At 36.3% G+C, this 26,077-nt stretch overlaps 1 protein-coding gene across 1 annotated transcript; it reads left to right on the top strand.

Moving 5' to 3' along the window:
- Nucleotides 1–344: 344 nt before the first annotated feature.
- LOC133312564 (structural maintenance of chromosomes protein 5-like) lies at nucleotides 345–23,123 on the top strand (the record flags this gene model as incomplete). The annotated part of the gene is made up of 18 exons (XM_061513787.1): nucleotides 345–473; nucleotides 558–656; nucleotides 804–969; nucleotides 1,076–1,221; nucleotides 1,397–1,460; nucleotides 1,556–1,680; nucleotides 1,886–1,963; nucleotides 13,550–13,622; nucleotides 13,738–13,841; nucleotides 15,039–15,155; nucleotides 15,228–15,305; nucleotides 20,920–21,019; nucleotides 21,098–21,152; nucleotides 21,874–21,922; nucleotides 22,005–22,092; nucleotides 22,175–22,247; nucleotides 22,676–22,779; nucleotides 22,866–23,123. Coding segments are annotated over 18 exons (1,710 nt in total), but the record flags the coding sequence as incomplete, so codon positions are not given.
- Nucleotides 23,124–26,077: the final 2,954 nt, after the last annotated feature.

Consider the following 26,077-nt stretch of genomic DNA (forward strand, 5'->3'; position numbering starts at 1 on the left):
TGGAATTGAGGATCCAAATGTCCCTTAATTGGCTAAGGCCAGACCCAAATTCCTGAAAGTGTAATTTTGTATGCCTAAGGCTCGTTACCTGGAGGTCATTATGTCAAACTTTGTTTTCTGGTTTTAGCTTGGGGCTTCGAGTTCTCTTCATACCCTGGAGCGTTTGTTTGTCTTTCTGTTTTTCTTCAGCTTTAAATCAATAAACAATTCTGCTTTTTTTAAATAGGAATTGTTTCCTATCAATTTTAGTGCAGCTTCCCTTTTTTCTTTTTTGTGGGATGGTAGAATGATCATATAGATCTTTATTGTCTCCATTGTTTATTATTTTTTGTGTTCAAATGCAGTCTTTCATAACACAAGATTCTGGTGATCGGGACCTTCTGGTGAAACACCTGCGGCTCTTTGACGTACCAGTTTTGAATTATACTGGCAATGATGGCCAGCGAAGTGAGCCTTTTGAAATTTCTGAAGATGTAAGTTTGGTGTAGCAGATTTTTTTTTTTTTTTTTAATTTCCCCTTAAGAAACCTCAATATTTCTGTTAATTATTTTAACCAGATGTGTGCTCTTGGCATCTATTCCCGGCTAGATCAAATTTTTGATGCTCCTGTTGCTGTGAAGGAGGTTTTGATTGGCCAGTTTAATCTAGATCATTCAGTATGCCTTTAATGCTTCCTCTGTAAATTTGTAATTTAAATTTATAGGTTTTTCCGAATATGCTTCAAGCTAATATGTTTATGGATGTTCTTTAATATAATTAGGTTATGCAATTTATACACTTTTTTTTATCTTATTGTTGTACAGTATGTTGGATCCAAAGAAACTGATAAGAATGCTGATGATGCCCCCAAATTGGGAATTATAGATTTATGGACACCAGAAAATCACTACCATTGGTCCAAGTCTAGGTATGGGAATCATGTCTCAGCAGTTGTTGCACAAGTGGAAAGCTCGCAGCTTCTATTGAATAGTATGTCACTTTGAAAGCTTGTCAATTCAATATATGAATGATACACTCCAGTTTTAACTGCTTGTTCCTTATTGCCTCGCTTTTCCCCTTTTGTTGTACTATTTAGATTTGAATCTGGGAGAAATTGAGAAGCTGAGTTCCCAGGAAAGGAAGCTTCAAGATTTGATTGCTACCTTGGAGGAAAGTGTTAAAACGTTTCAGGATGAGGAAAGAAGCTTAGTGAATCAAGCAGCTAATCTTCGTAAACAGTGGGTATGCTGCAGAAAATTGACATTTTAATTTCTATATACTGATTTCTCTGACCTAGAGCTTTTTTATAAGGGCATATGTTTGGTTGATTAAAGCTTTGAATTTAACCTAATCTTGGTTTGAAGAAATTTGTTTCTACTACAGTTCGAATTATTATTATTCATTCTGAATTTTTTAGGAGGGCATTAGTATTACAGCCCAGAATGAGAATAGAAAACGTCAAGCAATCATTAGCCGAATTGGTAAGTAGAAGTAATATAGTATGTTGAAAGATATGAAAGCTTCAGATTAACATTTTGCTTTGATATTCTAAATGAAATCTTGTTTTGACCTATAGATCAAAGGAAAGGGATACTAAAATCGATGGAGGAGCAGGATGATATTGATACGGAGATAGCAAAGCTGGCTGATCAGGCTACAAAATATAACATTCAGCGATTCCATAATGCAATGAAAATTAAGGTGATTTATCTATGTTCTCTTGCTGCTTCTTAGTATTGTGTAATTTGCAGGCTTAAAGTTCTAAGTTATGGGGATTTAATATGGTTTAAATTCATTTATTATTAAACTGCTGATTTTTTTTTTTCATTTTTTCATTTTTTCATCCTTTTCTTTTTTGGGAAAAATGTGGTTTCTTTGATGTTGATCCTCATCTAAGTTTTGACAGGATCTTCTTGTTGATGCTGTGGGATATCGAAGGAGTTTTGTTGAACAACGTATGGCTTTCATTGAATTTGATGCAAAGGTAACCTAATAATAATTATGCTGCCCATGCTGGTGCAGAATACATTTAACTGATTTTTTATTCATCATCTATATGGAACTAGCTTTTATCAATTATATTTAACTTGTAAACAAATATTATCTTTATGAAGTTCCAGCAATGAAATTTCTTCCTGCGTTAGAGCTTGTTGCCCGTGGTTTGTAAGTTCTAAATTACTAATAGCCTAAGCTTGGGTGTAATTGCTATCAAATATTGGCAGAAGGGTCTGGTTGCTTGTCCGAAACCCTGAAACATGATTTGCATGGTTAACTTTTTTTTTTTTATGTTCTATTTCCCAGAATATAATGCATGATATTCTTTGACACTTATGGTTTTATATTATATTTCTCTACCAGTTACCCTCTCGTATTTATATAACAATCCTCTACTCTTAATCAAACACAGTCAACTACCCCTTTTTTTCCCATCACCATTGTGCCGTCTTCTCCTTCCTTTCATCTTGGAACTTCTATCCATTCTCAAACTTTTGATAACTTGTCTTCCAATCAACACCTAATTGTGTTCCTCCAAACATTTCTTCATCCTCTACCCACCCAGTGCTGATTGAGCTTCTCAGTCACCTTCGGGTCAATCTTATCAGTCCACACCATGTCAGTCCTCATCACATTAGTCAACCACCACACAATATTAGTCTGCATCAGGTCAGTCTTCTCCTCCTCAGGTCACCCTAAGTCCCACTTCTTCAACAAGTTTGTCATCTTCAAATCAGTCTAACTCCTCTACACACCAGTCCATGTCTAGGCAGTCCATTCTTCGTCAATCTTATACGTGATGGGTATGAGGAAAAAAAGGAAAATACACTTTGCAAATAAATGGGATGGATAAGAGTCCACCACAATTGAGATTAAAGGCTAAGCCACCCTCCCAAATGATAAAGAACCCACTTGCCTCACCACTAACCCAAGGTTAGATAAAGATAACAAGATTCAAGACAAGTTTGAGAACTTGCAACACACTTTTTTATTTATCAAATCTGTCTTCTTCATTACAAAATATCCCATATTTATAGGATAACTAAAAGCATGAGAATACAAAGAGACATATATCTCCAAGAGTTGTGTTGCTTAGGAAATAGAAATAAAAATAACTAAACCCAACTCCCAAGAGTCATGCTCCCAAGAATTGTGTTTCTTAGGAAATCGAAATAACAATAACTAAACCCAACTTCCAAGAGTTAATAACAACTAAAAATCTCTTTATTGCACTTTACATGCTAAAACTTTTGATCTTCCTTCATAGTTGACCCATTAAGGCAGCCAACTAATCATAATTTGACCCAAAATAACTTCCGAACCCAATTGAAACTGTGCCTTCAAATCAGAACACGAATTTGCATATCCTGGACTTAACATTTTAGCTTCTCTAATCAAATGTAACATTCTTACTTCCGTATCACAATCCATCTCCAGACCCACTTCTAGTTCTCCCTCTATTCCTGGTCATTCTCGTAGTCCATCCCCATCCTCAATCCCAAACTCCATCTCACTATAATAATTCCTCTACTTCCTCCTTTCTAGGATCAAAATATGAATCCCACCATACCTAAGTACTTCCTCACACTCACTCCATTCATACCTAAGTACCGCCTATATAGAGCCAACTAACATTACGCAAGCCTTGGAAGATCCTCTCTGGTTTTAGGCTATGCAGCAAGAGTTTTCGCACTTCAAGCTAATGGCATCTGGAGCCTAGTTTCCAGATCTCCATCATGCAAACCTATTGGATGCAAGTGAGTTTTCCGAGTTAAAGAAAATTTTGATGGGTTGGTGAACAAGTATAAAACGAGGCTAGTTGTTAAAGGTTTTCTCCAGCAACACGAGCTGGATTACACTAAGACCTTTTTTCTTGATGTTAACCCTATCACAACTAGAATTATGTTAACTTTGGCCCTCACTCAAGGCTGATCTCTGCATCAATTGGACATAAACAATGCTTTCTTAAATGGTGATCTTCTAGAGGAGGTATATATGTCTCAACCCCCATCAATTGGACATGTTTTAGTTTTTGTTATTTATAGTTGCTTGCTAGGACATTTCCACAGATGGTCATTCTAGCGAAGTCTCTTCTTTCTTGATCACACAATATTTGAACCAGCTCTTCAGGATATCGACCATTCGATTGTTGCCTTTGCAATATTTTTCATCTTTCGCACATCTCCAGTATTAAAGCTGAAAGGAGAAAGAGAGAAATAGATGAGAGAAAGCAAGAAAGCCATTCTTTGATATTATGAATTCTGAAGATGAATTACAGAGGAGCTCTATTTATAGAGCTGAGCTACTAATAGATCTGAAACTAACAAATCTAATCAACTAACAAACCATAAAACAGAAAAGAGAAATAGATCCTGTACATTCAGGAGTAAGCTAGCAGAATACAACAGTGTTAGCTAAGCTAATACTTAACGAAGCTAAGCTTACAATATATCTAATACCCTCCCTCAAACTCAGCTATGTTGGGAATCTAACACTCTGAGTTTGCTCCTGAGATCGGCAAAACGAACAGGAGATAAAGCCTTGGTAATAGTATCAGCAATTTGATCAGTTGCTGGAATGAGAGACAAGAAGCTCTTTTCGAATAACTCTCTCACGAACAAAGAAGATGTCAAGCTCCATATGTTTGGTTCTAACATGAAGAATCGGATTATGAGAAAGAGCCACTATGCTCAAATTATCACACAGCACTTGAGGAGTAGCAAGTGAAACCTGAAGCTCACGAAGTAAAGATTGAATCCAGAGAATTTCTGAACAAGTAGTGGCAAGACTCCTATATTCAGCCTCAGTGCTAGAACGAGCCACCAATGTTTGTTTCTTTGACCACCAAGAAATAAGATTTGAGCCAAGGAAGACACAAGCACCTGATGTGGAACTCTTGTCATCTGGATCACTGCCTCAGTCAACATATCAGAATGCTGTAAGAGAGAGAGAGGTCTGGAAGGATCTGCAACTCGAAGATAAAGCCAAAAGGTGGGAGTACCCTTGAGGTACCTGAGGATGCGTTTAACTACTGACCAATGATCATCAAGGGGTTGGGCTATGAATTGACAGACTTTGTTCACAACATAGTTGATTTCTGGCCTAGTTATTGTTGCATATTGCAAGGCACCAATGATAGAACGATAAAGGTGAGGATCCTTGAAATAAGTAGAACCATATTTGGTAAGCTTGCAGCCAAAAGACATAGGAGAGGAGATACCTTTGGCCTCATCCATTGCTGACCTATTTAACAGATCTCAAATGTATTTGGATTGGCATAAATAAGCTAATGCCACTTGAAGCATGCCTCTTAATTTCAACACCAAGGAAGTAGTTCAAGTCTCCCAAATCTTTTAGAGCAAATTGAGATTAAGATGAGAAATAATTTGTTGAATGAAGGAAGGATCAGTGCCTATAATTATATTGTCATTCACATATACAGGGACATAAATGCTTCTGAAGCTAGCCATGAAAAGAAAGAGTGAAAGATCACAGCTGCTGGATTTGAAACCAAAAGAAATCAAGGCCCCTCGCAATTTGTCAAACCAAGCTCTAGCGGCTTGTTTGAGACCATAAAGAGCCTTATTTAATTTGCAAACAAGATGCTTGTTGGCATGCTCAAAACTAGGAGGTTGAGTCATGAAATCCTCTTCAACTGAAACTCCTTTAAGGAAGGCATTATTTATATCTAATTGCCTGAGAACCCAGCCATTAGTTAAAGCCAATGTGAGCATAATTCTGATAGTCATAGGTTTTCATGACTCAACCTCCTGGTTTTGACTTTAACTAATGACATTATTGAAGTGTTGAGTACATTTTTAAGAGATTCTTGGTGTGGACACAATGAATAAGCTGAATCAGAGATAACATATATTGGACTAACTGAGTTTGATTTTACAGAATTACAATGAGACAAAACAGAACTATGTTGTTTCCTAGAATCTGAAGACTGAACAATATTACAACTCGATAACGAGGTAGAGGAGTGACTTGTTCGAGGAAAGCAATGCTGGAAAAGCAATAGAGTCCATCTTCTCCCAATGTTCCTTCAAGAAGAATTTTATGAGACTCCTGCAATTTGACAAAGCATTTAGTAGGATGAAATTCACACAACACATTGTTATCATGTGCAAAAACAGTCACACTTAAATAGATTTTTCATAATGGAAGGAACATGAAGAAGTTTTTTGAGTGTCAATTTTGTTTGTGTCTATAGGTGACAAAATTTTTGTGGAACCAATAGCATGAATGGGAAAACCTTGACCATTGCCAATGAGGACCTGATCTGATCCTGACAATTGTTGGCTTTGAAGGAGATTCAAGGGATTCGCTGTCACATGGTGACTTGCTCCAGAGTCTGGGTACCACTCTAAAGCAGGTTGTGTAGTTGGAGTAGGTAGAAGAGCTGGCTGTTGAGCAGCAACCATGGCTTGTGGAACATCGGATTCAGTTGGCTGACGAACGTACTGGTATCAACGTTGAAACTGATTCTGTTGTGGTTGAAACTGATTTTGTTGTGACTGGACTTTCAACTGACTTTAATGTTGTGGACTTTCAAAGAACTGAGCTGGTGAGTTAAGCAAAGGAAGTGGAAGCGTTGGAATAAAATTCTCATCGAATCTGTACCAACATGAGTAGACATCTGTCCAAATTTGTAAAAGAGATGGCAAATTATGTTCGAACGATTTCCACAACCTCTACCTTTGTTTGATTGTGCTCCAAACCTTCAAAGACCTCTGTTAGCAGTGTTCGAACGACCTTGAAAGTGAGAACCTGAAGATTGAAGCAACTGGTTCATGCTCTTTTCACCGTTCGAAGAAACAAAGGTGAACAAAGTATTTTGTTACGCTGGTTTCAGCACTTGCGCAACGTTCACAGAAGCTGGATCAGCCAGCAAGCTTTCACTCTGTTTCAACAAGAGTTGTTCAAAGGCCATTAGATCTATAACAAGATCTGCTAGAGAACATGCCTTCTCATGACTTTGCATGTTAAGAACGAATGAATTATGTTGTAAATAATAATATTTATTTATTTATTTATTTGATGAGGATGTAAATCACAGAATCAGAGTAGGGTGGATGAAATGACGCAGTGCATCTGCATTTTTGTGTGACCGCAAAATCCCCCTGAAGTTAAAAGGAAAATTCTATAAAACGGCAGTAAGACCGGCAATGCTATATGGAGCGGAATGCTGGCCAGCACATAGGCAACATGAGCATAAGATGAGAGTAGCAGAGATAAGGATGTTAAGGTGGATGTGTGGTTACACAAGGATGGATAAGATAAGAAATGAAGATATTCGACGAAAGGTCGGAGTAGTACCGGTAGCCGAGAAGATGAGAGAACATAGATTGAGGTGGTTTGGGCACGTGATGAGAAGGCCCACGGATGCTCCTGTAAGAACAGAAGTTTGTTACCAAGAGCTAAACACAAGAAGAGGCAGAGGTAGGCCGAAGCTTACTTGGGAGAAGGTAGTAAAACAAGATTTAATGGAGAGAGATATAGATTGGCGGACAGTATGTCTTAGAACGGAATGGAGAAAAGCTATAAGTATGGTGGAGGGTTAGATCCGCTGTTATTCCTATGTTCCAGATGGTCCCTTTTTAGTTCTTTTCCCCTTCATTTCCCCCACTTCTTCTTGTCCTTTTCTTTTTTACTTTTATTTATTTATATATACATATATTTTTATTTTATTTTATTTTTATTTTATTTTATTTTTTATTTTATTTGTTTATTTTTATTTATTTATTATTTATTTTTTGCTTTTTTTATTTTTTTTCAACCGTTTTGTATCTTTCATGTGGGTTCATCTACCACCGACCCCAATTAATTTGGGATAAAAGTGTTGTTGATGTTGATGTTGTATTGGGCTTAGCCCATTAGGTCATGTAATCTCTTTTAATAGAGAACCCTTTGTACAGTTTACATACAATTCAATAATATATTTCATTACCCTTTTACTAGTTGGTATCAGAGCTCTCGATTCTGAGGGCTCTGCTTCCGCAAATCACTGTCTTTAAAAATCAAACCCTATTTGTCTTTCGTCGCCGAAAAAAAAATTTCGGAGACCTTTTGGATCGTGAGGACCCTTGTTTCACTCCATTTTCTTAGATCTATCATTCTACGGAGGTTTCTTTTTCATCAGATGACCGGGACAACAAAAAAAAAAAACACGGTACTGTTCATCGCGCACTGTTCATTGGGTACTGTTCATCGGGTACTGTTCACACAAAAAAAACTTTTCCTTCTTGGTTGTCTCTGATCTGACGTCGTTTGGGTGTACGTTATGTGTTTTTGGTGCTGTTTTTCACTCTTTCTTATCACTATGGCTGATTTAGAAGATGGTTCGATTATTACGCAGTCTCCACATGCCTCTCCATATGTGAATATTCAGCAAAGGGAGTTGGATCAGCTTAAACCCGCTATTGATAATATGTGTAAGCCATCTGACCGTTCTTTGATCTTGTCTGGTAAGAACACACGTTCTACATCTCTTCTTGCTTCTTGCACTAATTTTAAAACCTCATGGATTTTGGATTCTGGTGCAACTGATCATGTGACTTGTTGTACTGAGTTTTTTCTTTTTTATCATCCTATTGTTGGTAGTTATACTATATCCGTAGCTGATGGATCCCATAAATCAGATATTGGTTCTGGTAACATTCAAATTCAACCTTCCTTGTTTCTTAAAAATGTTCTTTATGTTCCTCAGCTTTCTACTAATCTTATCTCCACTCAAAAACTTACAACTGATTTGAATTGTTCTATCACATTTTTACCTTCTCATTGTGTTATTCAGGATCTTACCACGAAGAAGACAATTGGAGTTGCTAATGAGCAGGATGGGTTGTATTATCTCCTTCCAGAACATGCTATAAATGATAGCAAAAATCAGTTATTAATGACACGTCATTCTTCTACCTCAGAGTCTATGATTTGGCTCCATCACAAGCGTCTGGAGCATCCACCATTCAGTTTATTGAAGTCAATGTTTCCTTCTTTGTTTCTAAATTAGTCAGTTGAGACCTTCCATTGCGATGTTTGTGAATTTGTAAAACACCATCGAGTGTCATTTCCTTGTAGCACTATCAAAAGCAGCGAACCTTTTTCTCTTATCCATTCTGATGTTTGGGGCCCTTCTAAAGTGCATAGTGTTTCAGGTGCAAGGTGGTTTGTTTCTTTTATTGACGATTGTACTCGGGTAACATGGATATTCTTGATGAAAGACAAGTCTGAAGTACCAGAGATATTTATTCGATTTCATCACATGGTTGAGACTCAGTTTGGTAATTGTATTAAAAGACTAAGATCTGGTAATGGTACTGAGTAAGTCAACCAATGTCTGTCGCAATTCATTTCAGACAGAGGTATGATTCATGAGCTCACATGTGTTGATACCCCTCGACAAAACGAGGTTGCTGAAAAAAAAAATCGTCACCTCCTTGAATTTGCTAGAGCACTACTTTTCCAGACATCTGTTCCTAGTTCTTATTGGGGAGAAGCCGTGTTAGCTGCAACATTTTTGATCAACCGCTTACCTGCACGGGTCCTTAACAATACCCGCCCGATTCATTCCATGACTTCCTTCTTTCCTTCTGTTCCCATTTTGCAAAGCCTTCCACCAAGAGTGTTTGGATGTGTTGCCTTTGTCCATGTTTATAAACAACATCGCAGTAAGTTGGATCCTAGGGCTCTTAAGTGTGTCTTCCTTGGTTATGCCCCTGATAAAAAAGGGTACAAGTGTTATCATCCACCAAGTCGAAATTTTTTTGTTTCTATGGATGTCACCTTTCAAGAATCTGAGTCTTATTTCTTGGGTCTTCATATTCAGGGGGAGAACAGCTCTTCAGAAGACTTATCCCCTTCCTTCTTTGAGTCTGGATCGTCCTTCTCTACTCCTACACCTCTTCCTAGTGTGTCTGCTCCTGGTGTGTCAAAACCTCCAAATACACCCGAGATACGAAAGATTTTGACACCTGAATTGGTATATCAGGGGAGGAAACAACCTATACTGTCTCACCAGCAACCTCAATCGTCTGAACCACTGGTAAGTCCTGAATCTCCTGTTTCTCATTCTAATATTATTGCCTCTCATGATTTGCCTATTTCTTCTGATACCTCTGATGACTTACCAATTACTTCTGCTTCTGATGACTTACCTATTGCTCTAAGAAAAGGAAACAGATCTTGTACTCAATATCCTATCTCTCATTTTGTTTCTTCTACTAATCTTTCTGTGCAGCACAAAAGCTTTGTTTCAGCGCTAGATTCTATTTCAATCCAAAATCAGTACATGAAGCTTTGAAAGATGAGAATTGGTCTCAAGCCATGCAAGAGGAGATAGATGAATGCATTGGAGAAAAATAAAACATGGGAGGTTATTGATAGACCCAATGGAAAGAAAGCAGTAGGGTGCAGATGGGTTTATGCCCTAAAGTATAATTTTGATGGCACTCTTGAGAGATATAAGTCTCGGTTAGTCGCCAAGGATTACACTCAGACCTACGACATTGATTATGAAGAAATCTTTGCTCCAGTTGCAAAGATGAATACGGTGAGAGTCTTGTTATCCCTTGCTGCTCATTATAATTTGGATATAAATCAATTTGATGTGAAGAATGCTTTCCTTAATGGTGAGTTAGAAGAAGAAGTCTACATGGAAATCTCGCCTGGTTTTGATTCTGTGGACGGAGAAAATAATGTTTGTAGATTAAGAAAATCCTTGTATGGATTGAAGCAGTCACCTCGTGCCTGGTTTGGGAGGTTTACTAATGTTATGATGACCTTAGGATACAAACAGAGTCAAGGAGATCACACTCTTTTCTTTAAGCACTCCCAAGATGGGAAGCTCACTGTGCTCCTTGTATATGTTGATGATATTATTATAACAGGTGATGATTTTGTGGAGAGACATATTCTGCAAACACGACTAGCCTCTGAGTTTGAAGTTAAAGACCTTGGGAAACTGAGATATTTCCTAGGGATAGAGGTAGCTCATTCAAACAAAGGAATTTTTATCAGTCAGAGGAAATATGTTCTTGAGCAGGAAAGCTTGGGTGTAAACCCTCAAATACTCCTATTGAGCAGAATCACAAGATAGGTTATGAAGAGGAGAGTCCTCCAGTTGATAAAGGACAATATCAACGGCTAGTTGGGAAATTGATATATCTGGCTCATTCTAGACCAGACCTTGCTTATGCTGTTAGTGTCGTCAGTCAGTTTATGCACGATCCAAAGGAGAAACAGATGCAGGTAGTGCAGAAAATTCTTCAATATCTTAAAGCCACTTCTGGTAAAGGACTATTATTTCGGCGTGATGGCAATCTCTATTTAGAAGTTTACACTGATGCTGATTATGCTGGATCTGTGACTGACCGTCGTTCTACCACTGGTTATTGAATGTTTCTTTGTGGTAACTTGGTGACGCGGAGAAGTAAGAAACAAGATGTGGTTGCCAGATCAATTGCAGAAGCTGAATTTCGAGCTATGGCTCAAGGCATTTGTAAGTTATTGTGGCTGAAAATTGTACTTGATGATCTCAAAATAAAATGTGAGGGACCTATGAAGCTGCTATGTGACAATAAGTCCGCTATTTGTATAGCTCATAATCTGGTTCAACATGATCGGACTAAACATATTGAGGTCGACCGCCATTTCATCAAAGAGAAACTTAATTGCGGGTTGATTACCACTCCATACATTCCCACTGGGCGTCAATTGGCTGATCTATTAACAAACTGACTTCCTCCGGACAGATTTCAAGAACTTACTAGCAAGCTGAGAATGATAAATATCTATTCCTTAGCTTGAGGGGGAGTGTTGTAAATAATAATATTTATTTATTTATTTGTTGTATTGGGCTTAGCTCATTAGGTCATGTAATCTCTTTAAATAGAGAACCCTCTGTACAGTTTACGTACAATTCAATAATATATTTCATTACCCTTTTACAAGTAATTATATTCCAAAGGCAAACCTTCAAGAATATATTCGATGTGATCTTCTAAAACTAGATTTTGAATCGCCTTCAAGGAATTACACAAATATTTGATTCGCGAAAGATAGTCAAATATTGATCTCGTGCCTTTCTTGATCAATCGAAGCTCAGATCTCAGTTGTCTAGCCTTCGATTTCATCTTTCCATGAAACATCTTATGGATCTGATCCCAAGCTTCATGTGAGTGCTTAACGCCTATGATTTCGTTCACAACAGATTCTGACATAGTTGAAAGTAACCAGGTTAACAACATCTGATCTTGCATCAGCCATTCCTGAAACGCAGGATTTACAGATTCATTCTTGCGATCTTCTTGTGTCAAGAATTTCATTGGAATTTTTGGATTAACCAAAAACTTGTGAAGTTGATGAGAAGTTATGATAGGCTCGACAATTTGATTCCAAAATAAGTAATTATCCTCAGTGACCTTGACTGAAATTTGATAGTTGAAGAGTGCAGTTGTTTTGTTCTCCATTGTTCCACTTCGATTACCTTGATTTGCACCGCTTTGATCACTGGTGCTGTGACTTCTTAATGAATCCTCTGTCGCGGAAACCATTGGTGAAGACTAAGTGGATCAGACCCTCAGAAAAAGAGCTCTGATACCAGATTAAAGTTTGAGAGAGAGAGAGATGAGAGAGCAAGAAAGCCATTCTTTGATATTATGAATTCTGAAGATGAATTATAGAGGAGCTCTATTTATAGAGCTGAGCTACTAACAGATCTGAAACTAACAGATCTAACCAACTAACAAACCATAAAACAGAAAAGAGAAATAGATTCTGTACATTCAGGAGTAAGCTAACAGAATACAACAGTGTTAACTGAGCTAATACGTAACGAAGCTAAGCTTACAATATATCTAATATCCAGCATCCCTGATTTGCCTTTGCAGCCATGTTTTGTGGTGCCCAAATATATTATTTGATTACATTTCCTTTTTAAAAGAGTATTATAAAGAAACATTCCAATGCAAAAGCTTAAGCTATTAGGTAAATGTCAAATTAATGGTTTTATATTTTTTTAACATGTCCCCTCACACAAGAGGCCAAGCGTGAACAATGCAATGGTCCATCTACCTGTTTTGAGAAATTCCATAATATTTTATTATTTTTTAATAGAATAGGGCCGGTGAGGATTGAACTCATGATCTATTGTCAAAGAAGCTCTGATATTATGTAAATAATTATTTCTACCCAAAAGTTTAAACTATCATGTGAAGGCCACATTAGTGGTTTTATATTTTTCTACCAAGTATGTTTGTAACAAGCTTAAGCTTTACTTGAAACAGAGTGTTAGATGATTTCTTTCTTACAATATTAATATTATGTGTTAGTATAGTTTAGAGTATCATAGGATCTCTTAGAATTAGTTTCTTTATTTTAGGAGTCCCCTTTTTAATATAAACAGTAATTAGTGCTTTGTCTTTTGTAATCACATCAACCACCTCATAACACATAATATTCAGTCTCTGTTATTCTCTATATAATTTCAACAATTCACAACATATGTTTTCTACATTTATTTTTTATCTTTCTCTCTCTCTCTCTCTCATGTTTACCTTTTGAATTTTCTTAGATTGGAGAATTGGAGGCCAATGTGAAACAGCATGAGAATTTTGCTGTGCAAGCATCATTGCAGTTTGATATCTGTGAGAAGCTATTTAGTTTTTGATTTTGTTGTTTTTGCTATCTGCAAATATGTTGCTAAAATTTCCAGTGGTCATGTAAAATTGTGAATATATATACCTATTGTTATTTGTTCAGGTAAGAAAGAGGCTGAAAATTGTAGACAGAAGCTTACAGATACCTTGAAGTATGCTAAATCAATTGCTCGGCTTACACCTCAACTAGAGAAGGAATTTCTTGAGGTTTGTGGATTCAAATTGCTGTGTACATTCTTGTTCTGTATATTTTGCATTGCAACCGCCAACCTCATCCCGATGATGATGCTTCCTTGACATAATGTATTTTATTTTTTGAGAATTTGAAGTTGAAAGAATATATGAACACAAAAGCATCATTTGATGTTAATGTTTTATTATTGGAACAGGTAAGAGGGGTCTGACAAATTTATATTCAAACATAACCATTAAGTGACTTAGATATATGTTTATAAATCACTCGGCAAAGCTTTTTTGCCCGTTCAACTTTGTATTACAAAACAAATATCAGTTATTAAATATGCTCACTACGTACAACTCATTCTAAAATTTAAATAATCTGCTGCATGTGAGAGGGCTATTGATAACAAAGGGCTGTCTGATTCTGTTGAATTCTGAAGGGAAGGAGAATACAAATTCAGTTCCCAAGCCCAAACCGGCCAAAAACCAAGACCAAGCTAGGAAACAAAAGAAGAATTAGTTATGAGGGATTGTACTAGGAGTCAGTTAGAGGAGAAGGAGAGAATCTGATGTAATAAGGAGGGGTTCCTTTTCTTTTGTTGTGTTTGTCTACATAGCTGGGAGCTTCTACATCTTCTTTTCTTGCTTCTGTGATTTTTTCCCCTCCAAATCATTATAGGGTTTTATAAGAGTTATGTTGTAGAAAAAGTGATTGTGTAATGTTATAGAGATTCGTTTTGTGTGCCGTGGTTTTTTTTTTTTTTTGCTTCAAAAAGTGTGGGCCCCACAAAATGTTGTGTGTGTAGGAAACTTTTTTGTGTCATGTTAAATGATGAATGCAAACTCCATCATTATATCAATCTCCCTTTTCTGGACAGGAGAATTTTCCTATCAAATTTTGTTATGCGCTTCAAGATTTATATTATATATTCTATATAACCAATTGTCCTATTATTTGGAATTGGCTCAAATATTTTAGACACTTCGTTTATAATGAATAGGAGTATTATTAGAAGGAAAAAAAAATATAAGGTTTTTCTCATGAAATAGGCACTACAACTACTCTAGTACTTATTATTATTATTATAAATAGGAGCATTTGGTTATTGTTTTGTCATCTAATTATCAATGAATACACAATTTCTCTCAAAATTTCGACAGCTTCTATATATATGTAGGTGAATGAATAGGCACTCTAACAAGATTTATGTTTTTCTCATGTAGATGCCTACTACAATTGAGGAATTGGAAGCAGCTATCCAAGATACCGCTTCTCAAGCCAATTCAATCCTGTTTGTCAATCATGACATATTGGAACAATATATGAATCGTCAACGACAGGTATTCTTTACATTCTTGTAATTTTGTGAGAGTTATTTCCATGTGCCATCTATATTTACCATTAATTTACAGATAGAAGATCTTGCAGCAAAACTTGAAGCAGACAAGGAGGAATCTATAAGGTGTTCAGCTCAAATAGATAACATTAAGGTCAGTTTAAGTGTTAGCTTTCACCTGAATGTTATGTGTACAATTCATATGTTAGTGCAACTGTTGAATTGATCTTCTCTAAATTATAATCTAATAGAGGTTTGTGTACACCTGAAAAATAGAGTACACATTTTCCCACGGCTATACAGTGCCAGCTCCTTGTTACGTCTCGCTCTCATCATTTTCTCCTCCCTATCCTTTTCGGTTTGTAAAAGATTTACAGGCTTTCACTAATATTTTGGATTTGCTAAGTTCTCCCCCTTCCTATGCTTTAGCAATATAGTTGAGTGAATATTTTTAGATGAATTTGAAAGTCAAATTTGAGTTAATTCGTTGTGTAGTAATCACACCATACGCACGCTACATATAATAGTTTGGGAATCAATTACATTTAATACAATTGACCCTACAATTAATCCTGATTGATTATAAAATAATTAGATAATTTTCTACTCTAGTCGTGTATGATGTTGACATACTATGGAGATATTCTAATAATTCTAACATTCGCCCTCGAGTTGGTACATATATATCATATGCGCTAAGCTTGTCACATTTATAGTTGACTTGGGAACTTCTAGGAGCCTTAGTGAAAATATTTGCAAGTTCATCATTAGCATTGACAAATGTTGTTTCGATCTCCCTAGATTGAATTTTCTCTCGAATAAAATGACAATCAATCTGATAAGAACTGAAATTCCATAAGGATTAAAAGAAAAGAACATAACACTCTTTTGGCCCAGTAAACTAGAATTTTCTGATATATATTAAAGAGGAAACAATAAGGAAATGAGACAAACAAAATACAGCAGATAAAACTACTACAATGAAATAGCTACAAATTGCATAAGCAAAAGGAAAACAATGAATAGCCCAAGTGCAGCACAATCAAGACGTGCGCTTTCTCCCAAGTCCAATTCTAATTCCAGCCTATTTTTTCCTTTCCCCCTTTCTCTATTTATTCCCACTTCTTGCAGGGGTTGTTGTTCCACGTTGCTAACACCATCACACCTTGTTGACTCAGCATTGGAGAATGATCCTCTGCACATTTTCCTTGCTAATAATAATACACCCAAATTGCTGATGTCCTATCAATACTTCCCCCCAAACTTTCACCTTGTCCTCAAGGTGAAGGTTAACTGTTAAAAACCTTCCACCAAGATCCCATTGCTTGAATCGTAAGAGCCAATTTGTGTGCAGTGCAATATAACTTCCACTCGGATCCCATTCTCATCTTCAATGCCTATATTCATTATGTAACTCACAGAAATTGGAAGAACACAAGAATAAGATTCTCACAAAAAAATAGTGGCATTGTTCATGGCAGTCCCTTCCCTATGGCAGTTCATGGAAGCATACATCCGAAATTCATTGTCGTTTGCTTCGAGTAAGGATGGAAGATAATAATCATAAACTCCACCCCATTGCTTGGCCACAACGTAAAAAATCCTTGAAAACAATTAGAATTTATGAATGTATTGTATTCAATTGTATATAGAACTGTACAAAAGTCCTCTATTTAAAGAGGTTAAAAGACCTAATGGGCCAGGCCCAAATAACCTGCTAGAATAACAAAATAACAAATATACAATACTATTTAATACAATATTATTTCTAACACTCCCCCTCGAGCTGGTGAGTATATATCATAAGCTCCTAGCTTGTTACATATATGATCTATTCGGGGACCTCTAAGAGCCTTGGTAAAAACATCTGCAAGTTGTTCACTGGAACTGACAAATGCTGTCTTGATCTCTCCTGACTGAATCTTCTCTCTAACAAAGTGACAGTCAATTTCTATAAGTTTGGTCCTCTCATGAAAGACTAGGTTAGAGGATATACGCAATGCTGCTTGATTGTCACAAATGAGCTTCATGGGCTGCTGTTCACAGAGATGTAGTTCTTTAAGCAATTGTTTTAGCCAGATGAGCTCACGGGTTGCATTTTCCATTGCCTGATATTCTGCTTCTGCACTTGACCTGGCGACCAAAGTTTGCTTCTTACTCTTCCAAGAGATCAAGTTTCCTCCGAGGAGAACACAATACCTCGACGTGGATCGTCTGTCTGAAGGAGAACCTGCCCAGTCAGCATTTGAATAGCTAGACACCTTTGCATTCCCTTTATTTGTGTATAATAAACCTCTTTTTGGTGCTCTTTTGATATATCGAAGAATCTTGATAATTGCATCCCAATGGGAGTCACAAGGAGAGTCAAGAAATTGACTTGCCATACTAACTGCAAAAGAGATGTCTGGTCTTGTCACAGTAAGATAGTTCAACTTTCCAACTAGTCGGCGGTAACGACCAGGGTCTGCCAATGGCTCCCCCTGTCCAGGCAATAACTTAATATTAGGATCCATAGGTGTATCAATGGGTTTACATCCCAACATACCAGTCTCATCTAAGATATCCAGTACATACTTCCTCTGACAAATGGAAATGCCCTACCTAGATTGTGCCACTTCGATCTCTAAGAAATATCGAAGTCTGCCAAGATTTTTGGTCTGAAACTGATTGAATAAGTATTTCTTTAATTGATCAATCCCACTTTGATCGCTGCCAATAATAATGATGTCATCAACATAGACCATAAGATAAATGCACTGGCCAGAAGAGCTATGCCTATAGAAGACAGAATGATCGGCTTTACTTCTGGTTAAGTCAAAGGATTGAACAACAGAACTAAAGTGACTAAACCAGGCCAGAAGGGACTGCTTCAGGCCATATAAAGATTTACGAAGCTTACATACCATTCCAGAATTCTCCCCCTGAGCAACAAAACCTGGTGGTTGCTCCATATATACTTCCTCTTGCAAGTCACCATGTAAGTAGACATTTTTTATATCAAAGGGGCCATTGATGAATGGTAGCAAGTGCAAGAAACAGACGCACGGAGGCCATCTTGGCTACAGGAGAAAAAGTATCCCGATAGTCAAGACCAAATATCTGAGTGTATCCCTTGGCCACTAAACGAGTTTTGAGGCGATCAATAGTGCCATCAGGACCAACTTTGACAGTGAATACCCATCGACAACCGACAACTGACTTTCCAGGAGGAGCATGAACAAGATCCCATGTGCCATTGGAGTGAAGTGCTTGCATTTCATCAATCATCGCATGGCGCCAACCCGGATGAAAAACTAAAAACAGATGAAATACTAGAAACAAAAATAAAATGCGGTGAAGAAAGTCTATCATAACTTAAGAAACTGTAAAGTTGATGAGGGTTGCGAGTGAATCGAATACCTTTGCGAAGGGCAATGTGAGTAATCTCTGATGGAGGATCCGGAGGGAAAGAGTCGACAGGAGAAGGGGGTGAGTCAGTAAGGGTCAAATCTGCTGGAGGCGCAGTCTGACGACGTTGATAGGTGCGAAAAGGACGGTCTTCAGGGATGGAGGCAAGGGGCCGCTCCTCTGGGATAGAGTCACTTGCAACTGGTAAAGACAAGTTAAGACATGGAACAGGAAGAACCTGATCAACTTGTGTTATCTGAGACGGGATATAATGTAAAGGTTGTCGATCAAGGAAAGTAATATCAGCCGAAACAATATAACGCTTGAGATCAGAAGAGTAGCAACGATACCCCTTTTGAAAACGAGTATATCCAAGGTAAATACACTTGAAGGCTTTGGATGTTAATTTATCTTTTCCTGGAGTAAGATCATAAACAAAGCAGTTACATCCAAATACATGTGGAGGCAGAGGATATGAAGGTGCTCCTGGAAATAATACACTCTGTGGAACTTCATTATTGGGCACAGAAGAGGTGATTATAGCATCTGCCCAAAAACGAAGTGGAACATTCATATGAATTAGTAAGGTACGTGCAGTTTCAACCAAATGTCTATTTTTACATTCTGCCACTCCAATTTGTTGTGGAGTGTGTGGACAAGTGATCTGGTGTAACGTCCCACGTTTCTCCAAAAAATTAGAAAATTCAAGAGACACATACTCTTTTGCATTATCACTGCGCAAGATTTGAATAAAAGTACCAAATTGAGTATTTATCTCAGCACAAAATTATTGATAAATTGAAAAATAATTCAGAAAGGTTTTTCATTAAATAAACTCAAGTACAACGAGAGAAATCGCCAACAAAGGTTACAAATTACTGAAAACCCAAAACAAACATTGTTCGACTCGGACCCCAAATATCAGAATGGACAATAGAAAAAGGAGCATCAGCTCTTTTATTGACTCTATTAGCAAAGGAGGAGCGAGTATGCTTTCCTTGCTGACGCGACTGACAATTTAAAGACTAAAGACTTGATAAAAAAGGAACCATATGCTGTGAATAAGCTCAGGAGACTCTGTAAGACTAGAGAAGGTGGTGTAATCTGTAAAGAACCAATTCAACCCAAAAGCTTAAGCTGTTGGATGAGGTTACATTAATGATTTTATATATCTCAACACGCCCCCTCACACGAGAGCCCACTGGGCTTGAAGGGTGGACGATGTAGAGGTCCACCTACCTGTGCGTAGAAAGAAATTCCACTAGAAAGAAAGTGGGAGGCGATGAGAATCGAACCCGATACACCGAGGCTCTGATACCATGTAAAAAACCAATTCAACCCAAAAGTTTAAGCTGTTGGGTGAGGCTACATTAATGATTTTATATATCTCAACACAATTAGATTGTAAAGACCTCGTGACTCAATGTCTGCTACAATCGTCTGTCCCGTACCCGGATCCTGCATAGAATAGGATTGTTTAGAGAAGGTGACAGTACATGAAAGAGAATGAATCAACTGGTTAACAGAGATTTAATTAAAGGGAATGCCAAGTATATAATAAACATAGTTCAAAGTTAAAATGGGAGTTGGGTTGGCTTCCCCAATTCCACGAGCAGGGGCCTTAGTGCCATCAGCAAGAGTGACAGAGGGTAGGTTTTTAGAATAAGAAAGTGAAGTGAAGAGATCTTTATTACCACAAAGGTGATGAGTAGCACCTGAGCATCAACCTTTTCCCATTCAGATGTCTGATCCTTTGAAATATCGGCAGACTTAGTTGTGAGATGTTTTTCGTATCCCTGACCAATTGTAAATTCGTATAATTGCTTGTGTATTAATTCTGAATGTTGCAAATAATTCTGTAATATCCTCTGTAAATGTCAATGGTGTACCTAGTGCCCCCTTCAACTACACCCTTTGGCACTGTAGTCTAGGTCAACCACGATCTGATGCATTGAAAACTCTACTCAATTCTTGTCACATTTCGGTCTCTAATAAAATATCTCTTGACTTTTGTTGAGCATATTGAATGGACAAAGCCCTTCCACTCCTACTACTGTTTATGGTGCTTCTTTTCTTTTTTTCTTTGGGTACATTTTATGGTGGTGCTTTTGATTTAGTTTTCAGTGACCTTTGGACCCTGCCCACAGATTTCATCTTTGGGCTATTCTTATTACTTCAATTTTGCGGATGTTCATTCCCTATTTATATGGATAATGTGAGCTATAGTGGGCTGAGGATTGATGCTCGTTCTATAAACATTTTTTCTCCTTTTTCTTTTGGAAGAGAGCAAGCATCTGTCTTTTTTTTTTTTTTAGTGTGTTTCTGGTTTACTTGAAAATATTGTCATGAGAAAAGCTCAATTTTTAAAGTTGTTTCTGCAGGGAAAATGGCTTCCATCACTGAGAAACCTTGTGTCGCAGATAAATGAAACCTTCACCCGTAATTTTAGTGAGATGGCTGTTGCGGGAGAAGTTTCACTAGGTATGTCAGATGGTAATTGAATTTTAATTTTATTGGGTTTTCTTACGCTCATATCTTCATCAATGTTTCTCTTCTCAGATGAGCATGGCATGGACTTCGATCAATTTGGAATATTTATAAAAGTCAAATTCAGGTGAATGCTATTCTGAACCATTTTCTTTATTTTTCAGACATGTGCCAAGGTCACTGTTCATTCTTGTGGTTAATTGATGTGACTTCTGGTTACCAGTCAACTTCAATGTTAAGAAGGAAACTCAACTTCATGACCTTGAATTAGTACTCAGTTATTGATAGTAGCTGTAAATAAACCGTAATACATTTATTTTGACCTTTTAAAAAATGCTATCATTTTATCATCGTTGGTTATTGTTCAGTTTAAATTTTCTGCATGTAGTCAATATTCTGATTTTCAGTTCACCAGTTGTGCTTCATACCTACTTGTATTTATATTTCAATTAAATGGGCCCGAAGCTTGAATTGGTCAATAATTGCCAAGGGTACCTGCCAATACCCTAATAAAAACAACGGATTCTAATGGAGTATATGTTATATATCTTGCTTTGTGTTAGATGTTATATATAAATTTCACTAAAGCTTCCATGAGTCTGACCAAATGGTCTAGATTTTGATCCTTATCATCTCCATTCTTCTAATGAAAAGTTAAATTTCAGCACACGATGGATGGGTCTGTGCATTTGACCTCAAGCCCAAAGAACTCTCGTGGAAGAGAGCGTGTTAGAGATTTTAGCATAAAAATTTGTGTTTTCACCTAAAGCTTATGTTTTGGGTAAAGTTGATTAATGACACTTTTTTCTCTCTTCTCACCATATATTTCATTATGTATTACCATTCAGGGAAAACGGAAAGCTTCAAGTTCTCAGTGCCCATCATCAATCTGGCGGGGTATTACAAAGAATTTATTTCTTATTACATTGATGCCTTAATGTTTTCCCCTCTTAATGAACCTTGAAGTTTAATTTTGTAGGAACGATCAGTTTCAACTATTGTTTATCTTGTATCCCTTCAAGATCTTACAAATTGCCCATTTAGAGTTGTAGATGAGATCAACCAAGGTTGGTTTCTTTTTTGAAGTAAATTCTTTAGATTGACCTCAGAGAGCACAAAAGAGACCTTCTTTGACTGTATTTTTATTAGGCATGGACCCAATAAATGAAAGGAAGATGTTCCAGCAACTAGTGAGAGCAGCAAGCAAGCCAAATACGCCACAGTGAGTACTAAATACTATCACTTGATCTTTTCAGTTCCTTCACTCAGTTTGAGAAGGTAATAACTTAATGAATGCTTGCTACATACGCAACTGAGTCAGATTGTTTTATTGGCTGTCAAGACTCTTGAATAAAACGGGATAGGCAAGGGCTATTAATAATATCTGGGTAGGCCGGGAGAGAAATACAGTTACATGTATGATCACCATCCTATTTCTGTTGAGGACAGTCTACTTCATGCATAGTATCTAATCCAAAATATTTTATGGGCAATACATGTGAGTCAAACAAACTCAGGTTATGATTGTGATGCTTTGCATACATACTGCAGACAATTAAAGGTTGATCTTTGCATGTGCGAGTCACTAATATGTTTTCTTCCCCGCCTTTGTGGGTGGATAACGTATAAGCTACCATTAATCTTATGCAGGTGTTTCTTGCTTACACCGAAGTTGTTACCAGATCTGCAGTATAGTGAGGCATGCAGTATCTTGAATGTAATGAATGGCCCTTGGATTGAGCAACCCTCAAAGGGTAATTTCTCATACCAAAAGCTTTAGTTTTCCTCTTTTTTTACTGTTGATAATTCTCACAGGACATTTTCTGTCTGTGTGAATCAGTCTGGACTACTGGTGATCGATGGGGTATTATCACGGGACGTGTTGGAGAGACCCAATGTTAAAAGGTAAAACACTAGGGTGTTACGCCATAGTGGGGGATCTATGCAAGCTTGCGGGGTCTGCTTAGCTTTTTTCGGATGTATATTTTTTCGGAGGAAAAAAAACTTAGCATTTGAACGAACATGCTTTTGTTTCATTGGTTTTTAATGGAAATATGTAATATTGTAAATATCTTATTTATTTATGCCGTGATGATAATCAACCCTTGTTCCCACCATTGCTTGGTCAACAGTAAGGTTTTACCAAGCCACTGGGAGAATCTACAAGCAAGCATGAATTATTTGGGTTACTTTAAAAGCTTGTTCATTCAACCATGCTATCAAATTAAGTAGGTTATACCAATTATAGGCCGTTCTTTGTCCTGAACTTACACTGTTTTTCACGTAATATTTTGGCATTAAGAGCATAAATGAATCGTAAGTACGTTCATGAGCATGCTTTTCAGTCGTTAATGAATTACCTAAGTAAAAATATCCTGCCCTAAGTAAAGTAAATTCTCACCGAACGCTTGGTAATCTAGCGCCTCCTTTGTAAGTATTATCAAGACACACGGTCATGCATTTATTACTCTCCAAGTTTACACCCCTTATAAGATGAAGGTACGACTTCACAAAATTAAGCTTACCTCAAGATTCTTGGGAGATGTCATTTACTCGTGACTTTATTTGTGGACTGAGTGACTTTGCTTGGGGACTGCTCGAGTGATGGCGTCTAGTTGGCACATCAAGTGTTATTTTGCTCCATTTGATATCATCAAATAATGGTAGTTTAGTTGGCATTAGAGAATTGAGCTGGTGGAGGTAAAAGTATGTATTTGATTCTCTCTAGTATTGTCTTTAGAAAGGGTTTAAAGCATTAATCCTGAAATTCGTTCCGAATCGGACTAGTCGCGAAGCGATGAACCGGTTGAAATATCTCAAAAAAAAACAAAAACAAATTAAGCATATCAATGCTAATTAGCTAATTACATTTTAACGTAATTTTTCCAACTGAGCATCTAAAAAGATATCGTATTAGGTGGGCATTACATGAATAAATCATCTTGCAACCCAATTTTCCTCCGAACAATTACTCAGATCCCTCGTGCGAAAACTTAAACACCACTCTGAACCGCAATTTGAAATTATGTGAATTTGTGTTGCATCTGATTCAGTTAATGTTAGGTTTCAATTTGTAGTACAGTGGTATAGTCAATCGAGATAAATGCTGTTTGGATACTTCTTTTTTTTATGATGACAAACAAGAACAGGAAAGTTTCAAGTTCTTGAAAGATTCAAAGCTAAATCCTTATTGGACTTGGATTTTAATTTGCAAAAACAATAACCATTAGACTTTTTGAGCATGTGATTTGGCCTTTTCTATTTTCTACACTCTATTGTTATTAGGGAATAAGAAGATTTTGGTTGACAAGGGGATGCAAAAAAAAAAAGTATGCTAAAGACTAGGGAAAAAAAAGTATGCTAAACTTAAAATGAGTAGTTAAAATACGGATTGAATGCTTCATAATAAATGCTTCATAATAAAGTTTGATTCCATTACGAAACAGAGTATTAGTAGCACTTATAAAATATGAATATTGCAACCAAAATATAAATATGGTCTAGTACAGAATATCACAATTAGATAAAAATGTAGACTTTATTGACTACTACTTCTTCCTTGCCCAGACATGTCATTTACTTTACACTTTGTCTTCAACATTTGAAAACATACACTTAATGATATTTTTATCCCAATGAAAATAACATTTTGCAAAAGTGTAATATTTCCAACCATAACTTAGTATTAAAATGAATAATATTAACATGATAATATTTTAAAACAATTTAATATCACAAATATATATATATATATATATATATATATATATATATATATATATATATATATATATATATATATATATATGACATTATCTGCCAAGACATTTTCAAAGCTGTGCACTTTGCAAGGATATCCCATGCCTCATCATGTCTAAGAGATATGTTCCTTGCCTCAAGAAACCCAGATTTTTGGCCATGCATATATTTAGATTACTTTATATGAGGAATCTCATAAACTAGTTAGACAGACAAATATGCAAATACCTCTAAAAGGATCCCATAAATATTTAAGTTATAGGAATTTTTACGGTACAAAATTTATTATACAAAATTTAACGTGCAAAATTTACATAAATATTAAAGACATCAATATCAATATAATGAACATGAAAATATGAAAAAAAAATTAAATAAATACATGTACAATATTTATCACATACAAGACATTATAAACATATACGACAATTATAAATTATAAAATTGTAAATTTGGTTAAATATAAATCGAAATATATATACATAAATATATAATTATAATATATAACAATATAATTTGTAGAAAAGTAAATTAGTGAAATATAAAATGTTAAATTTTAAATATATATATATATATATATACTTCTAAAATGGTGAAATGTAAAGTGCAGAAATGTAAATTGTTAAAGTATAAATTGCAAAAATATAAATTTGTTGTAATATAAATTCCCAAAATATAAATTGTTGAAAAGTGAAATAAATAACGAAATGATACTTTCATGGAATTTACATTTTAGAAGAAAGAAAGAAATTATCATCACCCTTAATATTTACTTTCATCTTTCCTTATTATAAAACTTCCCAACTCAAAATTTCGTTTCTTTATCTCTCCCTCTTTCTTAGTAAAGTTTTCTCTAAATTTCTCGAGACCTTCACTCCTTAATTTCTCTCCATTTCCAGCAATGACTAATGTTTCATCTAGCAAAAATATTACCATGCCAATGATAACGATTAATATGATAATCAAAATACTATTATATCCATGTTGGCTGATAAAAGTATTACATTAATACTAGGAAAAAAAATTAGCTCAAGGTCTTTGAGAGATGCTTTCGTCATTCACTTTGGTATTTGTATTTACTTGGGGATAAACAAAGTGTCTAGTTTGCACATCAAGTGCCATTTGGCTCCACTAGCGAGCTGGAATGGCATGTTGGTGTTCATTAAGGATGTGTAAAATGTTGGACAAGTGGCTTCAAACACAAGAGGGGGTGAATTGAGTTTTAAAAATATTTTCACATAATGCCTCACTTCCTTTCTTGAAAGCGATTTTCTTGACTTAATATAATTTGGC

Source organism: Gastrolobium bilobum, unplaced genomic scaffold (genome assembly GCF_033153095.1).
Source record: "Gastrolobium bilobum isolate Gb01-03AN ecotype WA unplaced genomic scaffold, APGP_CSIRO_Gbil_v1 utg92386, whole genome shotgun sequence".
Taxonomy (NCBI): domain Eukaryota; kingdom Viridiplantae; phylum Streptophyta; class Magnoliopsida; order Fabales; family Fabaceae; genus Gastrolobium; species Gastrolobium bilobum.